Source organism: Salvia miltiorrhiza, chromosome 4 (genome assembly GCF_028751815.1).
Source record: "Salvia miltiorrhiza cultivar Shanhuang (shh) chromosome 4, IMPLAD_Smil_shh, whole genome shotgun sequence".
Lineage (NCBI taxonomy): Eukaryota > Viridiplantae > Streptophyta > Magnoliopsida > Lamiales > Lamiaceae > Salvia > Salvia miltiorrhiza.
The window spans coordinates 46208414-46225482 of record NC_080390.1 but is presented as its reverse complement, the minus strand read 5'-3'; the positions used below and the strand labels follow the sequence as shown (position 1 = coordinate 46225482).

The 17069-nt window shown below is 34.1% G+C and overlaps 2 protein-coding genes across 5 annotated transcripts in view; both read left to right on the top strand.

Moving 5' to 3' along the window:
• The window catches only part of LOC131023783 (MLO-like protein 10), a 76991-nt gene that overhangs the window by 25516 nt on the left and 34406 nt on the right, over window positions 1-17069 (top strand). The gene's annotated exons all lie outside the window — the stretch shown is intronic.
• Window positions 223-12459, top strand: LOC131023776 (DNA mismatch repair protein MLH3-like). 4 transcript variants are annotated; one of them, XM_057953358.1, is made up of 26 exons: window positions 228-282; window positions 363-453; window positions 592-753; window positions 1283-1334; window positions 1599-1646; window positions 2234-2388; window positions 2484-2541; window positions 3643-3700; window positions 3813-3905; window positions 3990-4155; window positions 4231-4246; window positions 4355-4578; window positions 5018-5087; window positions 6204-7628; window positions 7721-7850; window positions 7926-8014; window positions 9139-9212; window positions 9311-9508; window positions 9962-10006; window positions 10091-10144; window positions 10241-10347; window positions 10444-10492; window positions 11405-11464; window positions 11586-11658; window positions 11754-11839; window positions 11928-12459. In XM_057953358.1, exons 1-26 carry the CDS (start codon window positions 272-274, stop codon window positions 12084-12086), a joined length of 3753 nt encoding a protein of 1250 aa, XP_057809341.1. In that variant the 5' UTR covers window positions 228-271; the 3' UTR covers window positions 12087-12459. The 4 variants fall into 4 exon arrangements, 3 of the variants coding, with proteins under 3 accessions (XP_057809342.1, XP_057809343.1, XP_057809341.1); XR_009101521.1 differs by lacking the exons at window positions 11405-11464; window positions 11586-11658; window positions 11754-11839; window positions 11928-12459 and having other exon boundaries at window positions 223-282; window positions 10231-10347; window positions 10444-10485; XM_057953359.1 differs by lacking the exons at window positions 10444-10492; window positions 11405-11464; window positions 11586-11658; window positions 11754-11839; window positions 11928-12459 and having other exon boundaries at window positions 223-282; window positions 9962-10001.

The window sequence follows — 17069 nt, the reverse complement described above, 5'->3', positions numbered from 1 at the left end:
AAATTAATAGTTAACGGTAAACGACTGTTAGGACGGAGGGTTTAATTGCACTCAATTTAGGACTTTGAGGGTTTAGTTGGACCCAAGTCGAGTATAGGGTGCTATACGTGATATGGGCCTCTATGTTAGGGGATATATGATACTTAACCCTAATAAGTAACCAAACATTTTTTTTTAATTACCAAATAAAAATGAATACTAAAATAAATAAAAGATGAGAGTTGAATCACTCTCTCGGCGAGGCGGTGCTTGAGTGCAGCAGTAGTTCATCATGCAGGTAAGGTAACCGACGTTGTAATAAAGCTATTACGCACATCTCATTCCCCAATAAAAAACCTAATCCCCAGTTTAATCTCTTCAAGCTTCCAGCGACGCCATTCGTTGCGCCCTTTTTCCAGAAACCTGAAATTTAAAAATGGGGTCATTCGGAATACTTCATTCATCACAGGGAAGGTACAGAACTTAGGGTAATCGTGCGGAGAAAATGTACACCATGATACGCTTGTGATTTTACTTAATGTTTCAATCTTGGAATTTGAAACCGGAGGGCTTGTTTTGTTGTTTTATGATCATCCATTCATCCTAACGTAGGGTGGCGAAGTAATTGTTTTGGAGGTGTTTTGTAAGATGAGGAGCATCGAACGGTTGCCTGAGACTACTCGCAGCTCGGTGCGTTCCGGGGTCGTGATATGTGATTTGACGAGGATTGTTGAAGAGTTAGTTTTTAACAGCCTTGATGCTGGTGCTACAGAGGTAATATATTTAGTGAAGTTGCTTTATTGGTGTGGCTACTGACTGGCGTCTGATATTTAGGGATAGTTAGTCTGGAGAAGAATTATTATCATTTTTATACTATCGGGGTGGAAGTGCAAAATTGGATATTGCACTTGGAATGAACTATGAATGTTTAGTGGGACTTTTTATTTCTAACAGGAGAGGTATCTTCTCTTCAAAATCTGGGCTATGGCCTTATGGGAACGTCACATACAATAAACATAATTAGGAGAAATTGATGATGTTTTAAAGTTTAACAGTGGATTGATAATAGTTCTACTACTCTATGTTGATTGGGGATGGGTTACCTTTGAATTATAACTGAGTTACAGAAAGCAATTTGTTTGTCCTACATGTTGTTCTTGTATCTTTTTGTGCATATGTGTTAGCAAAGGGAAGTGGTTAATTGATAGCGGCAATGGAATTTATTGTGCTTCATAATCGTATAACTTGTGGACCCTTTTTTAGATGGTTCACTCTTGAATACTAACTCTGATTGCTTAACTAGGTTTCCGTGTCTGTTGGGGTCGGTAGCTCCTACCTCAAAGTGGTGGATAATGGTATGTCCCATTTCTGTTTTGGATCCATTTCCTTTGACGGCTTGAGGGCTATGGATGAAGATCAAATGAATGAAAACTAGACATATGCAGAAAAAAGTGAAGGATAAAGACAGTTGATTTGTTTTCCTTTCCTTTTTCTCTTCCACTCAACTTTAACTAAGATAGTGATAGAAAGTCTAAGAAGAACCTATTTTAACATATTTTCTCTATTCCTGAAGATTAATCTGCGATCCCGTCATATTCACAAATATATATCTTTTGTAGGATCTGGAATTACGCGGGACGGACTGGTGCTGTTAGGAGAACGATATGGTAAATTAGATAACATATATAATCACCTTCTATTTGTTTCTGCCTGCATATATGATTTTTCCCAAGTAATTGTTGTATGAAGACAAAGACATTTAAAAAAGAACTGGTGGTTATTGTGAAATGCTTCTTAATCCTATTTGTTAACTTGAGTGATATTGTAGCTATGTGATCCAATATAATAATGCTATTTCTGTATTAGTGTATGGTGTATGATTTTTATGTAAGACTTGATGTCTGTATATCTTGTTATCTTGTTTTGAAATAAGTTAAGAAATAATGCAAATTTATATATGAAAAAGTGTGGTTTCATTTGTCTAATTGTTTTCAGATGGCTAATCTTCATGGATCACTATGTTGTAGTTAAAGCTACATCTTCCTTTTATAAGAGAAAATTGGATCTTAGGTAATTTTGTTGCATTGTTGCTGATGAAAATACTGATTTGACCCTGGAAGTTTGGTTGAAGCTTGTTGCCCTTGCATAGGTTAAGAAATATAATTGATTTGCGGATCATCTATGTAATCTTTATAAGGTTTGTTATTGTACTCTTGCCCCTTTATTTGACCGTTTTATCATTGTTCCACAACAGTAACATCAAAAGTTGATCACTTGGCTCTAGTGGATGCTAGTACTGAAAACCTTGACTTTCATGGAGAAGCTCTGTGCTCAATTTCTGATGTTGCTTTGTTGGAGATTGTGACAAAAGCACGAGGGAAACCAAATGGATACAGAAAGATACTGAAGGTACTTGGATCATCAAGCTGTCTTAGGTACAATGCATGTTTGCTAACCCAAGTGCAACTGTTACTGTTGTTCTCTGACTTGCTATTCTGTTGCAGAAAAGCAAGTGTTTGTTCCTTGGAATCAATAATGATAGAGAAGAAGTGGGAACTACAGGTAGTCTTCTTATGGTTTATCACCATTTGCGGCTGAATAATATATCTATTAATTCTAATATGTAATTTGATATTTTTTCTGTGTGCTGCCTGCTGCAATATCTACTAGCACTAGTAACATATTCCCTCCGTCCCCCATAATATGAATAGTTGACCATGGCACGGGTTTTATTAAAAAGTTGTTTGGCGTATTGATAGTGGAGAAAGGGTCCCACATTGAGGGTATTGTTAAGTAGATTGTGGGTAAATAATGTAAGTTACAAGGGTAAAATTGTGATAATTATGTGTGGGGTAGTATCCAAAAGTAGAGAGTGCATGAATTCGGGGGACGTACCAAAAAGGAAAGGTATGCATAAATATGGGGGACGGAGGGAGTATCTAATTATGATCTTGAAACACTTTAAGCTACAGTTGAACTGGACATAGGGAGAAAAGTTAAACCGAACAGTTGTTCCAACTTCAAGAATATGAACTATATTGTCTTCTCTCCTCCAAATCTCTGTTTGATGTGGGAAGTGGAATGAGTAACAAATTAAGTAGCAAAACTTCGATTAGTGAGTGAGGCAATTAGAAACTTGCATCCTTTGTGAAGGAGGACTTTGAATGTCGTATTCTAAGCTGTATTTTTTTCTCTCAAAATTTAAAACAAAACAAACACATTTTCCAATTCATTTCTATCTAACACATCACAAATTTGGTTGCTCTTCTTTTAACAAAAACAGAATTTCTTTTTCATGAAGAAATCAGCTAAACGGAGCTATTGGCACGCATACAAGTCATTGTGACATATATAAGAGAAATGTGTTACCGAACATGTGGTAACTCTAGAAGAAAGTTCAAATAGCTCAAGAAATTGTTAATGCTCTTGCTGCTTATTAAGAAATCAATTATTGATTTGTTTCCTCTAGACACATTTTTATTGGGGCTATTCTTCTTGAAATCTACTAAATATGATACATACGTCAGTTTCTAGATTCTTCAAATTATAAATTCTCATTCTTTATGGTTAAGCTTGGATGTAGTAACAATTTTTGCTGAATTAGGCATGTGGGATTCTTTCGTTCATTCTATCTACTATCTTGGCCTTTTTTCTTTTTTGCAGTCATAACTCATGACATATTTTACAATCAGCCAGTTCGAAGAAAGCACATGCAATCCAGGTTCATTTGGCAAATGGAAATATGCTTTTTGAAGATTTAAACAATTAGCCTCATAGCAAATTTAGGGCTAGCTAACTTGGTGTGGTTTTGATTCGTGTCTCTGAAACTGTAGCCCCAAGAAGGTGCTGGATTCAATCAAAATGAGTGTGCTTAGAATTGCCCTTGTTCATGTTAATGTGTCCTTCAGAGTTGTGGATGTGGAGAGGTATCATCCTTGTTCACCTTTTATTTATTATTATTTAATGTTGTTTTACTCAGTCAATTGTTTTATTTCATCCATTTAATTCAGCTTAGATGAGCTGCTTTGTGTTGGACCTTCATCTTCCCCGTTACCAATACTTTCTACATATTTTGGCATTGAGAGTTCAGCTAGTTTCCACAAACTGGTTCTATCTGATAGTGAGTTGAATCTTTCTGGGTATATTTCTGAACCTCGTGGAATCTTCTCTCTGAAGGTATGGTAGCGTTCAGTTAGTTCTTTACTATTTAAAAGAGAACAAAGCTTATTTTGATTGATGGTTGATTTGCAGGCCATCCAGTATGTCTGTATCCATGTCTACGGTTCCCCTTCTAGAGTTGTTTTTCTTTTTCGTGGAAGTAGTAATCTGAAGATGTGAAATGTTTAGTCTTGTATTTCTTTAATTTTCTGTACAGATATCAACTCAAGATTTGTCTACAAGGGACCCATTCATAAGCTAGTGAATCAGTTGGCTGCTAAATTTGATCTGTCGAGTTCCTGGCAGTTTGCCACCAGTTCCCAAAGGGAGAAGCAGAATAAGTACGACAAGTGTCCAGCCTTTATTCTGAATCTACAATGCCCAACATCTTATTATGATATTATTACTTCTGAGCAATCGAGGACCTCAGTTGAATTTAAGGTAGGCTTTCCTGGTGTGGTATGACTTCATTAAGTTAATGTTTGATGTGAAGTTTCTCATTGCATCTATAGAGTGAAACCGTTTCATGCTTACAGAAGAACTATGAGGTTAGTGTTGCCGTTTTTGTTATTAACATGAGATAGGGAAGCAAAAATATTCTATGGCTATTCGTGTTATTATCAGATTGACAAATGCGGGTTAGAGCTGTTATTATCAGATTGACAAATGTAGTTTCTATGATTGTTTCTTAGTAATCTGGATACTTCAACTTTGTTCCCGGTCTCAACTCATCTCTAGAAATGCCTGTTTCAGTAAATCGTATAGTGTTAGCTACTTAGCTGTTGTTTCACTAATGTGTGGAATTTTTACTGGTGAAATATATTTGAATTATATGTCACAATCTCATGGTTTATTTTTTGTATTTGCTTTTCTGTAATAGGATTGGGCACCCGTTCTTACTTTCGTAGAGGATGGTGTGATGCGTCTTTGGACCAAAAATACGTCTCATGGTAATTCACGAAACTTATGTTCAAAAGTTGTGTGCTAAAATAGTATTTATTCGCCATGGTAGGGAGATTTAATTACTGAACCCGACTAAGTCTTTTCCCGTTATCTAGTATCAACAACACAGACAAATACTTTTTCTAGTTTCTACTATTGTTGACTGGTGCCTGGAAATTCTCCAAAATTGACAACAAATTTCATGGTATGCTATCTCAATCCTATGCATATATCCTTAGTACTGTTGAAACAAGTTTGGGGCTGCTTTATCTAGTAACTTTAGTTAAAGGTGCTGCACCAAAACTCATATATGTTAATTCTTCTGCTGTTCTGGCAGGACATTCTTTTGATGGAATCAGGGTAGTTTCTCCTTTTTTTTTACTAACATCAGAGATACCTTTCCATAATTACACTGTCCATTTGGATCTGAATATGTATGTCTTGCGAGAAGCTAAATTGTTAGATTCATATAATCCTTTGGTGAAAATGTCAGCTGTTACATAAGGCGTGTAAGTAACTAAATAGTCGACCTTCTTGGTGAAGTGTTATGGGGGATCATTGTTCCATAATGATATTAATATGGTCATGGTAAATTATATCAACTTTCCACGAACTTTTGATATTGACTTGAATTCACTACACTACCTTCTTGTTTTCATATTTGACTTGGGATCTGTTTGGGTGTTTTGCATTCATTTAACCACTCATCCACCTTTAAGGAGGTATAAGACATACTTTTCTTGGGCACATTGAATTCTTTCATTTGTTTGAGCAACCTCCTTCTCATGTAAATATCTCTAAGATCCTAAGTATTTGATATGATCATATGAGTTATTGATGATAGAGAAGTCTTGAAATCACTTTATATAAAGTATGTTCCTGTTAGAAAGTCTTATTGAAGTTGAAAATAGCTGTTAACCTGTTTTAACCCCGTCTATCAATGAAACATCTGCATGAGTGAGCAATACCAGTTATTAGAAGCAATGGATGACTTCTATACCTTGGCACCCCCCCCCCCCCTCCTTTTTGTTTCTTCCTTTTTGAGTATTTAGATGGCCAATTTCCTCTTAGAAAATCATGAATAAGACAGTGATTTTCTAATATTTTCCCATTTGAATTTGAAGATATGTTAGGTTATCATGAAAGTGGAAAAAGAAGGTGCCGTAAACAGACCACCCTAATTCCTCTAGATCTTTGCTCCACGCGCTGGGATAAGCCATACGAAAACTACGATAGCGCAGAGGCTTCAGAAGAGACCGTATTTGCATTTGGAAAGTCCTGCAGAGAAGTTCTTGACCTTAAAAAGTTTGAGGCAGAGGCAGATTTTCTACCTGAAACTGACTACATAAGTCAAGCGTGTGATGGATCTACGGTTGACGAAAAAGGAATTAGGGGAAAAGATATTATAAACCATACGTCTCGTTGGTGTGTTTCCTCGCCACTTCTTGTGGCAAATACATATGGTCAAAAGAAGGATGACCTATCTTCAGCTTTAGGGAACATGTTACCTGTATACAACGATACTATAGATAGCAGTTTAATAATGGGTGGGGATTCTATTGATTGTCATTATTTTGGTGATGATAGACATATTGACGAGGAATACAGCATATCATTTCTTAGAAGTTGCTCCTTTGACAAAAGCTTGATGCAAGAGAGAAGATCACCTTCAAGCGACGCCAGATTCGAATTTGGACGGGATGACTGTGGAGCTAAAAGAAGGCGGATTGATTGTTGTGATATCACGGAAGATGAAATCACTCCTGTGATTTGTGGAGGAGATTTTGAGTGCAGTGCAGTTCAACCATTTCAGTGTTCTCCAGTGACTAGACATGGCATCCATGGAATGTTGGAATCTCCTGTAAGGGATTCAGTGAAATCATCTTTCCTAGGGAATATTCTACCTGACTCTGGGCAATTTTGGAAATCCACTTCTAGTTGGAAAGCATTCAGATCTGGATGGTCTCCTCTAACTACAAAGGAAACTGAGATCAAGTTTTTTGACAGTGATAATTATCCTATTGAGAAAAGTTTAGTTGAAGGTCACTCTGGATTAGCTAAAGATATTTTTCATGAACGTCCTATTCACGGAGAAGTTCAATATCTCAAACATAGTCTTGAAGATACAAAATATAATTGGCTGCAGCATGATTGCTCCTTCACGAACCCTTCCCCTGATGAGGAAAGTAGTGAAAGTCAGTTGGATTTTGAGAATTTGTTCTCTTTAAAGCCATTACAAAAATTCACAGATTCACACTGGTCACCGTCGCCCTTTTATGGTGAAGAAAGTCTCGAGAATTATTCAGGGGCATCATCATATGACACTTCTCCCAATGAGCGCGAACATGGAAGGCACAATAGTAGGAATCAGGGGACAATGCTCAACAGAACAAACTTCGCAAGAAGCCATTCAGATCCACCACATTACAGGGGCCATTCAGCTCCACCACATTACAGGCGCAAGAGAAGATTTCTGGATTTGACTGACACTTCCTCCTTGTTTGCAAAAAAATCTTCCGAGAACATCTTTGCGGGACATTCCTCCATGGGTTTGCTCTAAAGACCAGCTCTTATTTATTAATTCAATATACTTACATTAAGTATAGACCAGAATAAGTAAAACAAAAACTAAATTGTACAGCGGCTAGCGACTTTAGCAGTGGACAACTTCATGATGCAACTATGAGCTTGAAATGTTCAGAGAAACCTGATGGTCAATACCACCCGTCTCCAATGGGAAAGAAATTCATGGATTGCACAGCTGCTAAAAGGTCATCGATGCTTTTGGTATTGTTCCACTTCCAAACATTTTAGATTAAATTCTGAACTCTATCTAAATTTTTCAGATCAGTGCTTGAAATAAAACCAGAAATCACTGCAGTTCACAAAAGAGGAACAAAAGAAGAGAAATTTACCAACATTGAGCCTGTTGAGAGTAAGTTGTCTTCTTTATGCCAAGAACAATTAGGTGGAGATCTTGTCCCCTTGATATAATTCTGCTTACTTTTAATAATAATTAAAAATATAGTGGCACTACTGTAATGCACTACTCAGATAAAAATGATATTAGGGTCCATCCTGCAGGTTGTCTTGCGGGTTAAAGAGAGATGACCTTTAACCTGAATTAGTATTATATCACTATAATTTATATTCTTATATGCTTAATTCATATTTAGACGCACATCCATGATACCTTTGCATATCAATATATATAGATATACTTACTAACTTAATAAGTATGTCAAGTTCTATTTGAAAAACCTGAGATACAATGAATCATTTAACCTAGAAATGTGAAACAAATTGTTGTATGATTAAAACATGTTTATAAGCATTTTTCAACACCTTATTTTATTTCCAAGGTTTACAAATTTGAATTGGTTTTCTACTAAAATATGACACTTTTGCTTGTCTTTTAGTAATATACTACTCCCTCCGTCCCAAACGAAATGTCCTATTTCTTTTCGACACGGAGATTAAGAAATGTGTATAAAGTAGAATAGTAGATAAAGTGGGTTGGTGGAAATTATTTAAATATTAAGTATAGAGAGAGAGTGTATTGCCAAAAAAGGAAACAAGACATTTCGTTTGGGACAGCCCAAAAAGGAAAACAGGACATTTCGTTTGGGACGGAGGGAGTATAACATTTACCAAAACAGAATTATGATATATGTTAGATATAATAATATTAAGTACATAATAATTTCATTCACATATTATGTGTTAAATAGTGTGCGTCGTGCATGTCTATATACAAAAGTATGTTAATAGTTAGGGCCCTAATAGTTTAACAATATTCTATATTAAATAGTGGAGAAATAATATAATATCACTTTCTAAATATACTGAGCATTTTTGGCAAGGAGAAATACTTCTTTCTTTCTTTGAGGCATTTTTGCTTATGTGTGTGTGTGTAGATAAAGTTGTGCATAACAAAATTATTAGTTTTTGGCTTCTCCCATTTTATGCATGCATTAGCTAAATTATCTGAGCTTTTATAGAAAAAGGTTTTTAAGTGCATGAAGTCCAGGAAAATACAATTAAATTCACTTTCTTCAGGTCCGGGTTCGAAGGAAATTCAGGATTCCTTAGACTCCAGGTGGAAATGGAGAAATTGTAGTTTAGCCACTGCAGTTGAGTAACTTTATGATTTGTCACATTATGAATCATGTGTAAAGTTTCAGTCTTCTATATATGATTCCAGCAAATGAGATGTAATTGTACCCTACAGGGTAATAGCAGATCAGAGGTTAAAAAAAATCAGGACAGGATCCTTGACATCTCCTCTGATGTCTTGCAACTTGATGGCGCCTCCTTGGTTCCTAAATCAGTTGAGAGGGCTTGCCTTGAGAATGCTAAAGTTCTCAGTCAGGTGGATAAGAAATTCATTGCAATTGTGGCTGGAAAAACCCTTGCTATGATTGATCAGGTTGTTGCCTTCTAGAACCATTGTTGTACATTTTACTTAATGTTCTAGATGCCTTTTTCTGTATCTGCATGGATGTATTTATCTTTCCTTCTCTTTTCACTTATTTTATTGTTTAGTTTCTTTTAGTTTTTCTTTAAAAAGCCCCTCCCCCGTTGCTTTTGCAATTCCTTGGTTCTTACGTGTAACGATGATTAGGGCAAGATTACTATCTCATAAGGGATTTGATTATTTTCATTTTCTAGGCTATTTAATAATGGTAAATGGTAATCTTTAGCATATTTCTTTTCTTCTAAAATAATCCGTGTAGCATTAAGATTTCTGAAAACGAATTATATTGAGCATTAACACTGGACGTACATGGTTGTTTTGTGCAAAAATTTACATATATAAGGCTTCATCAGAACAGCTTAAAACTTAAATAGAACTGACAGTCCTTTTTCTGGTTGTTGACAGCATGCTGCTGATGAAAGAATTAAATTGGAGGAATTACGATGTAAGGTAACCTTTTTGCTTATTTGAGGTGTTAAAAAGGTGCTTCCTGGTGAATATTAGCATGTCCGACTCATTCATTGAAAATATTAGGTGTTATCTGGTGAAATGAAAACAATCAAGTATCTGGATTCAGAGCACGAACTGGTAGGTACTTTTTATCACGAGAAATCTTCATGATTTCTGCAGACTAAACTTAAATTACTTCTGGTTTTGATTTTGATGTTCATAAGCTGGATACAGGTCTTGCCTGAAATTGGTTATCAGTTACTTCACAATTATGCAGAACAAATTCAGACTTGGGGTTGGATCTGCAATATACATTCCCAGGACTTAAATTCCTTTACAAAGTAATATTCACATTGTCCATCATATGTTCCCTCTCCCAGGTGCCCTTAGCCTATGTCGGACTATATTCACCCTGTTATGGTCTTTTTTAAATGCAGACATTTGGATTCTCTACACAGGCAGCCAACACTTATCAAACTTCTTGCGGTAGAGCTTCATTTTCTTTCTTTTGGTATCACACATTTGGCATGTTTTCCTGTCTGCATACTTGTCATCTTTTATAGTCGACTTCCAGTTATGTTTGTTTGCTGAATGTGTTTGGGGTTTAGATTCTTGAGAACTTTCGAAAAACTTCTCCGGGAACATTACGTAAAAAAAGTTGAAAAGTTTATTAAGACATGCAAAACATGATGAGAAAATAGTGGTATTTGTTAGTTGTATTTATTCTACGTAATTTTGGCCTGCTAATTTTATCTGTAAAATTACTTGGTTATCTATGGTAATAGCTGTTTTTTCAGTGTTCCAGGATGTTGATTTTATTTTGATGGATATTATCGCAGCTAGTTTTTGAAATTCTTGCCGATAAGGCAATAATTATAAAACAAGTATTCTAGTATTTTTCTAGTGTTGATTAAGGAATTGTACGTTGGGATGCTTAAGATCCATTATGCTCAATCTAGATTAACAAATTTTGCTGAAGACTCAAATCCATATGTTTGAATAATATTATAATGCAACTCGATTTTAAACCCTGAATTTCTCATTTCGAGGTTTTGAGTCATAGTGAAGTTAAATCCATTCGGATATGGTATCATTTAAACTTGTGGATAGGAGGAAACAGGAAAAAAAAAAAAGAACCTCTGTTGCGTTCCCCTGTGTTTAACTTGGAAACTCTCCACAAGCCTGATACACTAGGTACAATCTTGTGTTATTATGCTCATGTTGCCTTTGCTTTTAAAAATCTTAAAGTTTTTACCGGCTTTCAAGACTTTTAAGGGACTAGGAACATAGTTTTGCTTCTGTATTTACAGTTTAGTAGTTTCCACTGTGCATTAAGGTTTTTTCCAGTGTCAAGTTCCATCTCTTTTTACTAAAACCAACATCTTGAATTTGTTTAAGGTACCTTGCATTTTGGGTGTTGTTTTAAATGATATTGATCTCCTGGAATTCCTTCAACAGGTAATGTTGTTTTTCTATACTTTTGGCTACCTATGTTTCTTTTGCTTGCTTTAATGCTATGCCGCTTGCCTTAGTATCTCTAGACTTGTTTTGACACGTGTTCCTCATGCTGCTGCTGCAGCTTGCTGATACAGATGGATCATCAACCATACCTCCATCTGTTCACCGTGTCCTTAACAGCAAAGCATGCAGGGGTATCGTCAAGCATCTAGAGTTCTACTTAATCTTAACTTTACTCATGATTGGGTATGGAATCGCAAGGATTTCACACATACGTACCTTTATGCAGGGGCAATTATGTTTGGAGACACATTGCTGCCTTCAGAATGTTCCCTCATTGTTGACGAGCTGAAACAAACTTCACTTTGTTTCCAGGTAAGCTGACGCTAAAATAGAAACTCGAGTTTGTCACCTCAAGTAGATTTTGATTGGGCATTTACAAATTTATCCTGCTGCTTTCCAGTGTGCTCATGGCCGACCAACAACCGTTCCTCTTGTCAATCTCGATCTCTTGCATAACAAACTTGGCAGGCTTGGTTTGGATGAGTCCTGGCATGGGTTACGCCAACATAAACTCAGTTTGAAGCGTACTTCTCAGCGCCTAAGATCTGCTGTATCTTAAAGCGCGCAATATCCATCCTTGTACGAGCTTTACAAAATATGGTAAAGGCTTATTCTGTGTGCTGTCAATGATCGTGTCATACACAAGCCTTGTTTTTCACAGTTCCAATGGCAACATGAAAATGGAAATCGTGATTAGATTTAGAAATACGATCTTATGCATAAAGTCATCTCATAGATACATTCCAGATAACCGGAGAAGCTTCTGCGGCCCGTCTCATCTGTAAGTATCGAAATTCATTCTTGTTGATTATGTTTGTCGACGCGACAAGAAACCATTGTTTGTATAGTTAAACAAACGTTTGGATGTTCTTCCAAACGGCCAAAAAAGGAAGGTGTTTCCACAACCAAGTTCAAGCCAAATTTTGTTCCAACTATATTTGGTCACATTATCAAAAGTGTGATCCACTAAAATTATCCCCAAAACAAAAATCTCACATGTGCTTTTTCATTCTAGAACTAGAAAGGCAAAGATTTTTGTCCTTAATTAACAGTTAATTTTTTATTAAATATTAATTAATTATAAATGAACTTTCTAATCATAATTAAGGTTTATTAATTTTTAATCATAGTTTATTTTAATTTATTAATTAAATAAGTGAAGAGATGGTTCTCATGTGCACGGATCACTTGTTCTAGAAAATACTACTAGTACAAAACACCAGTTTGATACATGGATAAATTAGCATATTAGGTGCTCGACTTTCTACTCAACCGTCACTACTTTTGTGAATGATTTCATAAGTAACACCTAAATGAACCAAATAATGTAAGTGGAATCATGGACGTTTGTTCATATTCTGTATAATTTTAGACTGCTTTGCACTTTATGTGCATAAAGGTTTCAATGTAATTAACAATGTTTCCTCTATATCCAGCCTTTTATTTTCCAGAAAATAGTACTCCGCTATGTCTCATTGATAATGACATATTTTTAAAAAGAAAATCATCTTCTTTTACAAAAAAGGGGTATTGGCCTATAAATATCCGAATTTTTTGCATTTTTTGATTTTGCACCTCAATTTTAAAATCAGCCTATAAATACCCGAAATTTGTATTCTTTCTTATTTTGCACCCGATGAATTTTTACCCTCAAATCGTTGACGAGATGACTGCCAGATTGAGAGGTAAGTTTGAAGTTCATAACGAAATAAATAAGTTTGTTGTCAATGTGAAATTTAGAACATGTAATTGTAAATTTGGGATGTCAATCCGGCTGTCATATTAGCAACAACTAGTACGCTCTCCCGTGCGATGCACGGGCTACGATTACACTAAAGCATCCATATAACTAAATTAACAGCCGTCATTTAATATAATAATTTTGGCTCGTAAAAGTCCAAATCGTATATTATTAAATTGTTATATAAATAAATAAGTAATTTGTACACATAATTAAATAAATATATATAATATCTTAAATTCTAATTTTAAGATATATAACTAATATTTTATTTACAAATTCATATTAAAATTAATACAAATTTCCTTCTCATTTAATTGCATTAAAAATTACTGTAGTTTAAACAATTATAATTAAAAATCATGTAAACTTTTTTATAAGGAAAAAAAATGACATATGCTTATGTTTGTTGCCAATAAACGAAAATACAATGAAAATAGAGTACGATATTCAACATTATAGATAAATGAGAGCGAACAAAAATTAATTTTAATATTTTAATCTATCATAACTTAATAATCTCAAATTTATTTTTTATAATTTTTATATCAAATTAAAGGTCTTTTCACAATCTTTAATTTAACATCCATTTTGAGCATTATTTTTATAATAGAAATTAATGATTTTTTAAAAAGAATTAAAAAAAAGAATATAGAAAATTTGGAGGGAAAGTTTATGAGGAGAGAGAAAAATTGGAGGTAAACAAACTCCTCTTTTATATTATATATAGATTTGAGGGTTAAAATTCGTTGGGTGTAAAATCAGAAAGAATACAAAGTTCGGGTATTTATAGGTTAATTTTAAAGTTGGGGTGTAAAATCAAATAATGGTAAAAGTTCGAGTATTTACAAACCAATACTCCCACAAAAAATTATGGGCTGAACTTTCTATCACTTTTCTTCTTAATAATCGTGCTTAACAGTAATGAGTTATTATCAATGAGACGAGATGAAGTATTATATAATAACTTTATACTACAAAGCTTTATTCTATATGTACAATTCATTAAATGTTTATATAAGATTTTTATTAATTTTTTCCTTTAACTAACTAGTAAGAAAATGAAAAGGGTATGTCGTATGAATTCAATTTTTTTAGGAAATTGAACTCCTATGAAAACTACATTCATGCGGTGTTTGAGATTGGTACATTTCTTTAGTACAATTGTCAAAAAAAAAAAAAAAGGAAGATGAAGATAACTGTCACTTTTTAGTTAGAAGATATCAGAATAAATGTCACTTTTATTTTTTATAAAATCCTGAATGCAGAATTGAAAACGGTTCTTAATTTGTATTTTAAAATAAATTTTTATTTTATCTTTTCGTGCGTGCATTCTTATATATTTTAATTTGTATCGATCTTATTTTTTTTTCTTGTACATGTACCTTTATCATTGAAAGACAATTAAGTCGCATTTTATCTTTTCGTACAGTCATTTGTATAGATTTTAATTTGCATTGAGCTATTTTTCTCAAGTACATGCACTTACATCTTTGAAAAAAAAAATTGAATTGCATTTAATGTTTTTGTAAATGTACTTCTATAGATTTTAATTGCACCAAACTATTTTTTAGTACATGCACTTATATCTTTGATGTGCAATTAAACTATATATATGGGTGAAATTCTGTAGTATCCACTCCCCTCATAGTTTATAGGTCTAAATTTGGACCACACAATGGTGACAACAGCCTCCCAAGACCTTCAAAAGGCTTTGAAGGCCCAAAAACACGGAGGGGTAAAATGGTCATTTCGATTTTTTTTTATTTTTTTTACAGAAAATTTATTTTTTCCCGTAGCCGTCGTCAAAATTATGCATATGATTGTACACCAATATGCATAAACATAAACCCAAATATGCATGACGCTGGATAGAAATATGCATGAAAAAAATATCAGTATGCAAACCATCTGGTATATCTCGCTGTCGAAAAATGCCATGTATATATGTGTGTAATGTTATGTATATTTATATTTTTCTTTATGCATATTCGTGTTGAACTATGTATAATAGTTACTTGACGGGTCACACACTGATACTTTCCCATGCATATTTCTATCCAGCGTTATGCATATTTGTGTTTACCTTTATGCATATCGGTGTTCAATTATATGCATAATTTTAACGACGGCCTCGAAAAAAAAAATGGATTTTCGGTGAAAAATATTTTTTTTTTCGAAATGATCATTTTACCCCTCCGCGTTTTTTGTCTGGAAGGCCTTGAAAGGCTGCTGCGCGCTACATGGCAGCAATGTGTGAAGAAGCGCTATATACTAGGATAAGGGGGTGAATCTACATGATTCATTCCCTATATATATAGGGTGCGGTTATAGTGAGAACCACAATTATCGTGAGAACATAAGAACCAATAAAATTACTGCATCTGCTATACAAATTAATGCATCAGTTATTAAATTTAATGCATCCAAAAAAAATAATTTTTTTGCTCCCTTCAGGATTCGAACCCAACATCTGCATCCATCCACCAAGATGATGCATCCACCGTAGATCTTGATGATCGAATGGCTTAAAATGGTTCTCTGTTCTTATTTTATTAGTGGTTCTTATTTGAACCTCTCCCTATATATATATATATATATATATGCCAAGATTCAATGAAAAATGCCTAAATGTAAGAGAGAAGAGATGAGTAATCTCATCCGTTGATCTTATCTAATCTAACGGACATGATTTATTCACGTCATGTTCAACGAAAAAACCTGTTGAACATATGGGGGGTCGAACCCCAGTACCCCTGATGTGTGCGTTTTAGTTGTTCAAATTCTTGGATTATTTTGTGCTTTAATGAAATTTAATATACACATTTGGGTGATTTTCTGGTTCAGAAATTGAAGAGTTTGATGTTGATGAAATCAAGTGAAGAATGATGAAGAAGAAGAGAATTTTGATGCAAAATTATAAGGTTATTATTATTATTATTATTATTATTATTATTATTATTATTATTATTATTATTATTATTATTATTATTATTATTATTATTATATAATATATTTTATAATCAAGCACGGAGCATTAGATCATTATTTGGGCTTAAGAGTTTATTTAAGGGTAATTATATTCATAGCCTCTATTTTACTCACTATAGCCTTTCATTTAAATAATAATAATAATAAATAATTACAAATTTACTATTTAACCCATAGCCCATAACCCCCAAATTAAGAATAATTCATTTTATAATTAAATTAAATTCGAATCTGTATTGTAGCCCCCAATTTTTCATCTTCATCTTTCTGTTTCTTTTTTTACGCATCACTATTGTCGATCCATTACCTAACAACTGTGTTGCACCAAGGGAGATAAGATCCAAGATCAAATTCAAAGTAAAAAAATGCAGTTTATTTTCTTGTAATCATGCATGAGTCCACAATTGGCAAAACGAATGCAAAACCCTAGCAATTGCATTGTTTCTTGTTGAGTTCAAAGTCCTTGTTCAGTGATTATATCTTCTGAGTTAAAATCTTTAATCTTCATATCTGCATCTTTCACATACTTATCTCTCAAAAATATAAGTTTCATAAGTTATATTCCAAAAGATTAATCTGTATAACCATGACTTTATTTTTCAATTATGTTTTTGGTGTTTCTTTCGAGAATCAGCGGCTCCACTTAGTAAATCAGCAGAATAGGTTCGTCCGGAATGCAAAGGTTGTTTTCTATGGCTTCATAATTGTCAGTCGCATCAAACCCATTAGTGAGGATCCCATATAATTTTCACATGTTTTTCACAATGTCTAAAACATGCTTGTATACATTACTCCGTCAGAAAAAGTGAT

Excerpts from the sequence above, each read along its gene's own strand:
- LOC131023776 (XM_057953358.1), top strand. Across the intron at positions 754-1,282 it reads TTGATGCTGGTGCTACAGAG|GTTTCCGTGTCTGTTGGGGT; the intron begins GTAATATATTTA and ends TTGCTTAACTAG. Across the intron at positions 11,840-11,927 it reads AAACTTCACTTTGTTTCCAG|TGTGCTCATGGCCGACCAAC; the intron begins GTAAGCTGACGC and ends GCTGCTTTCCAG.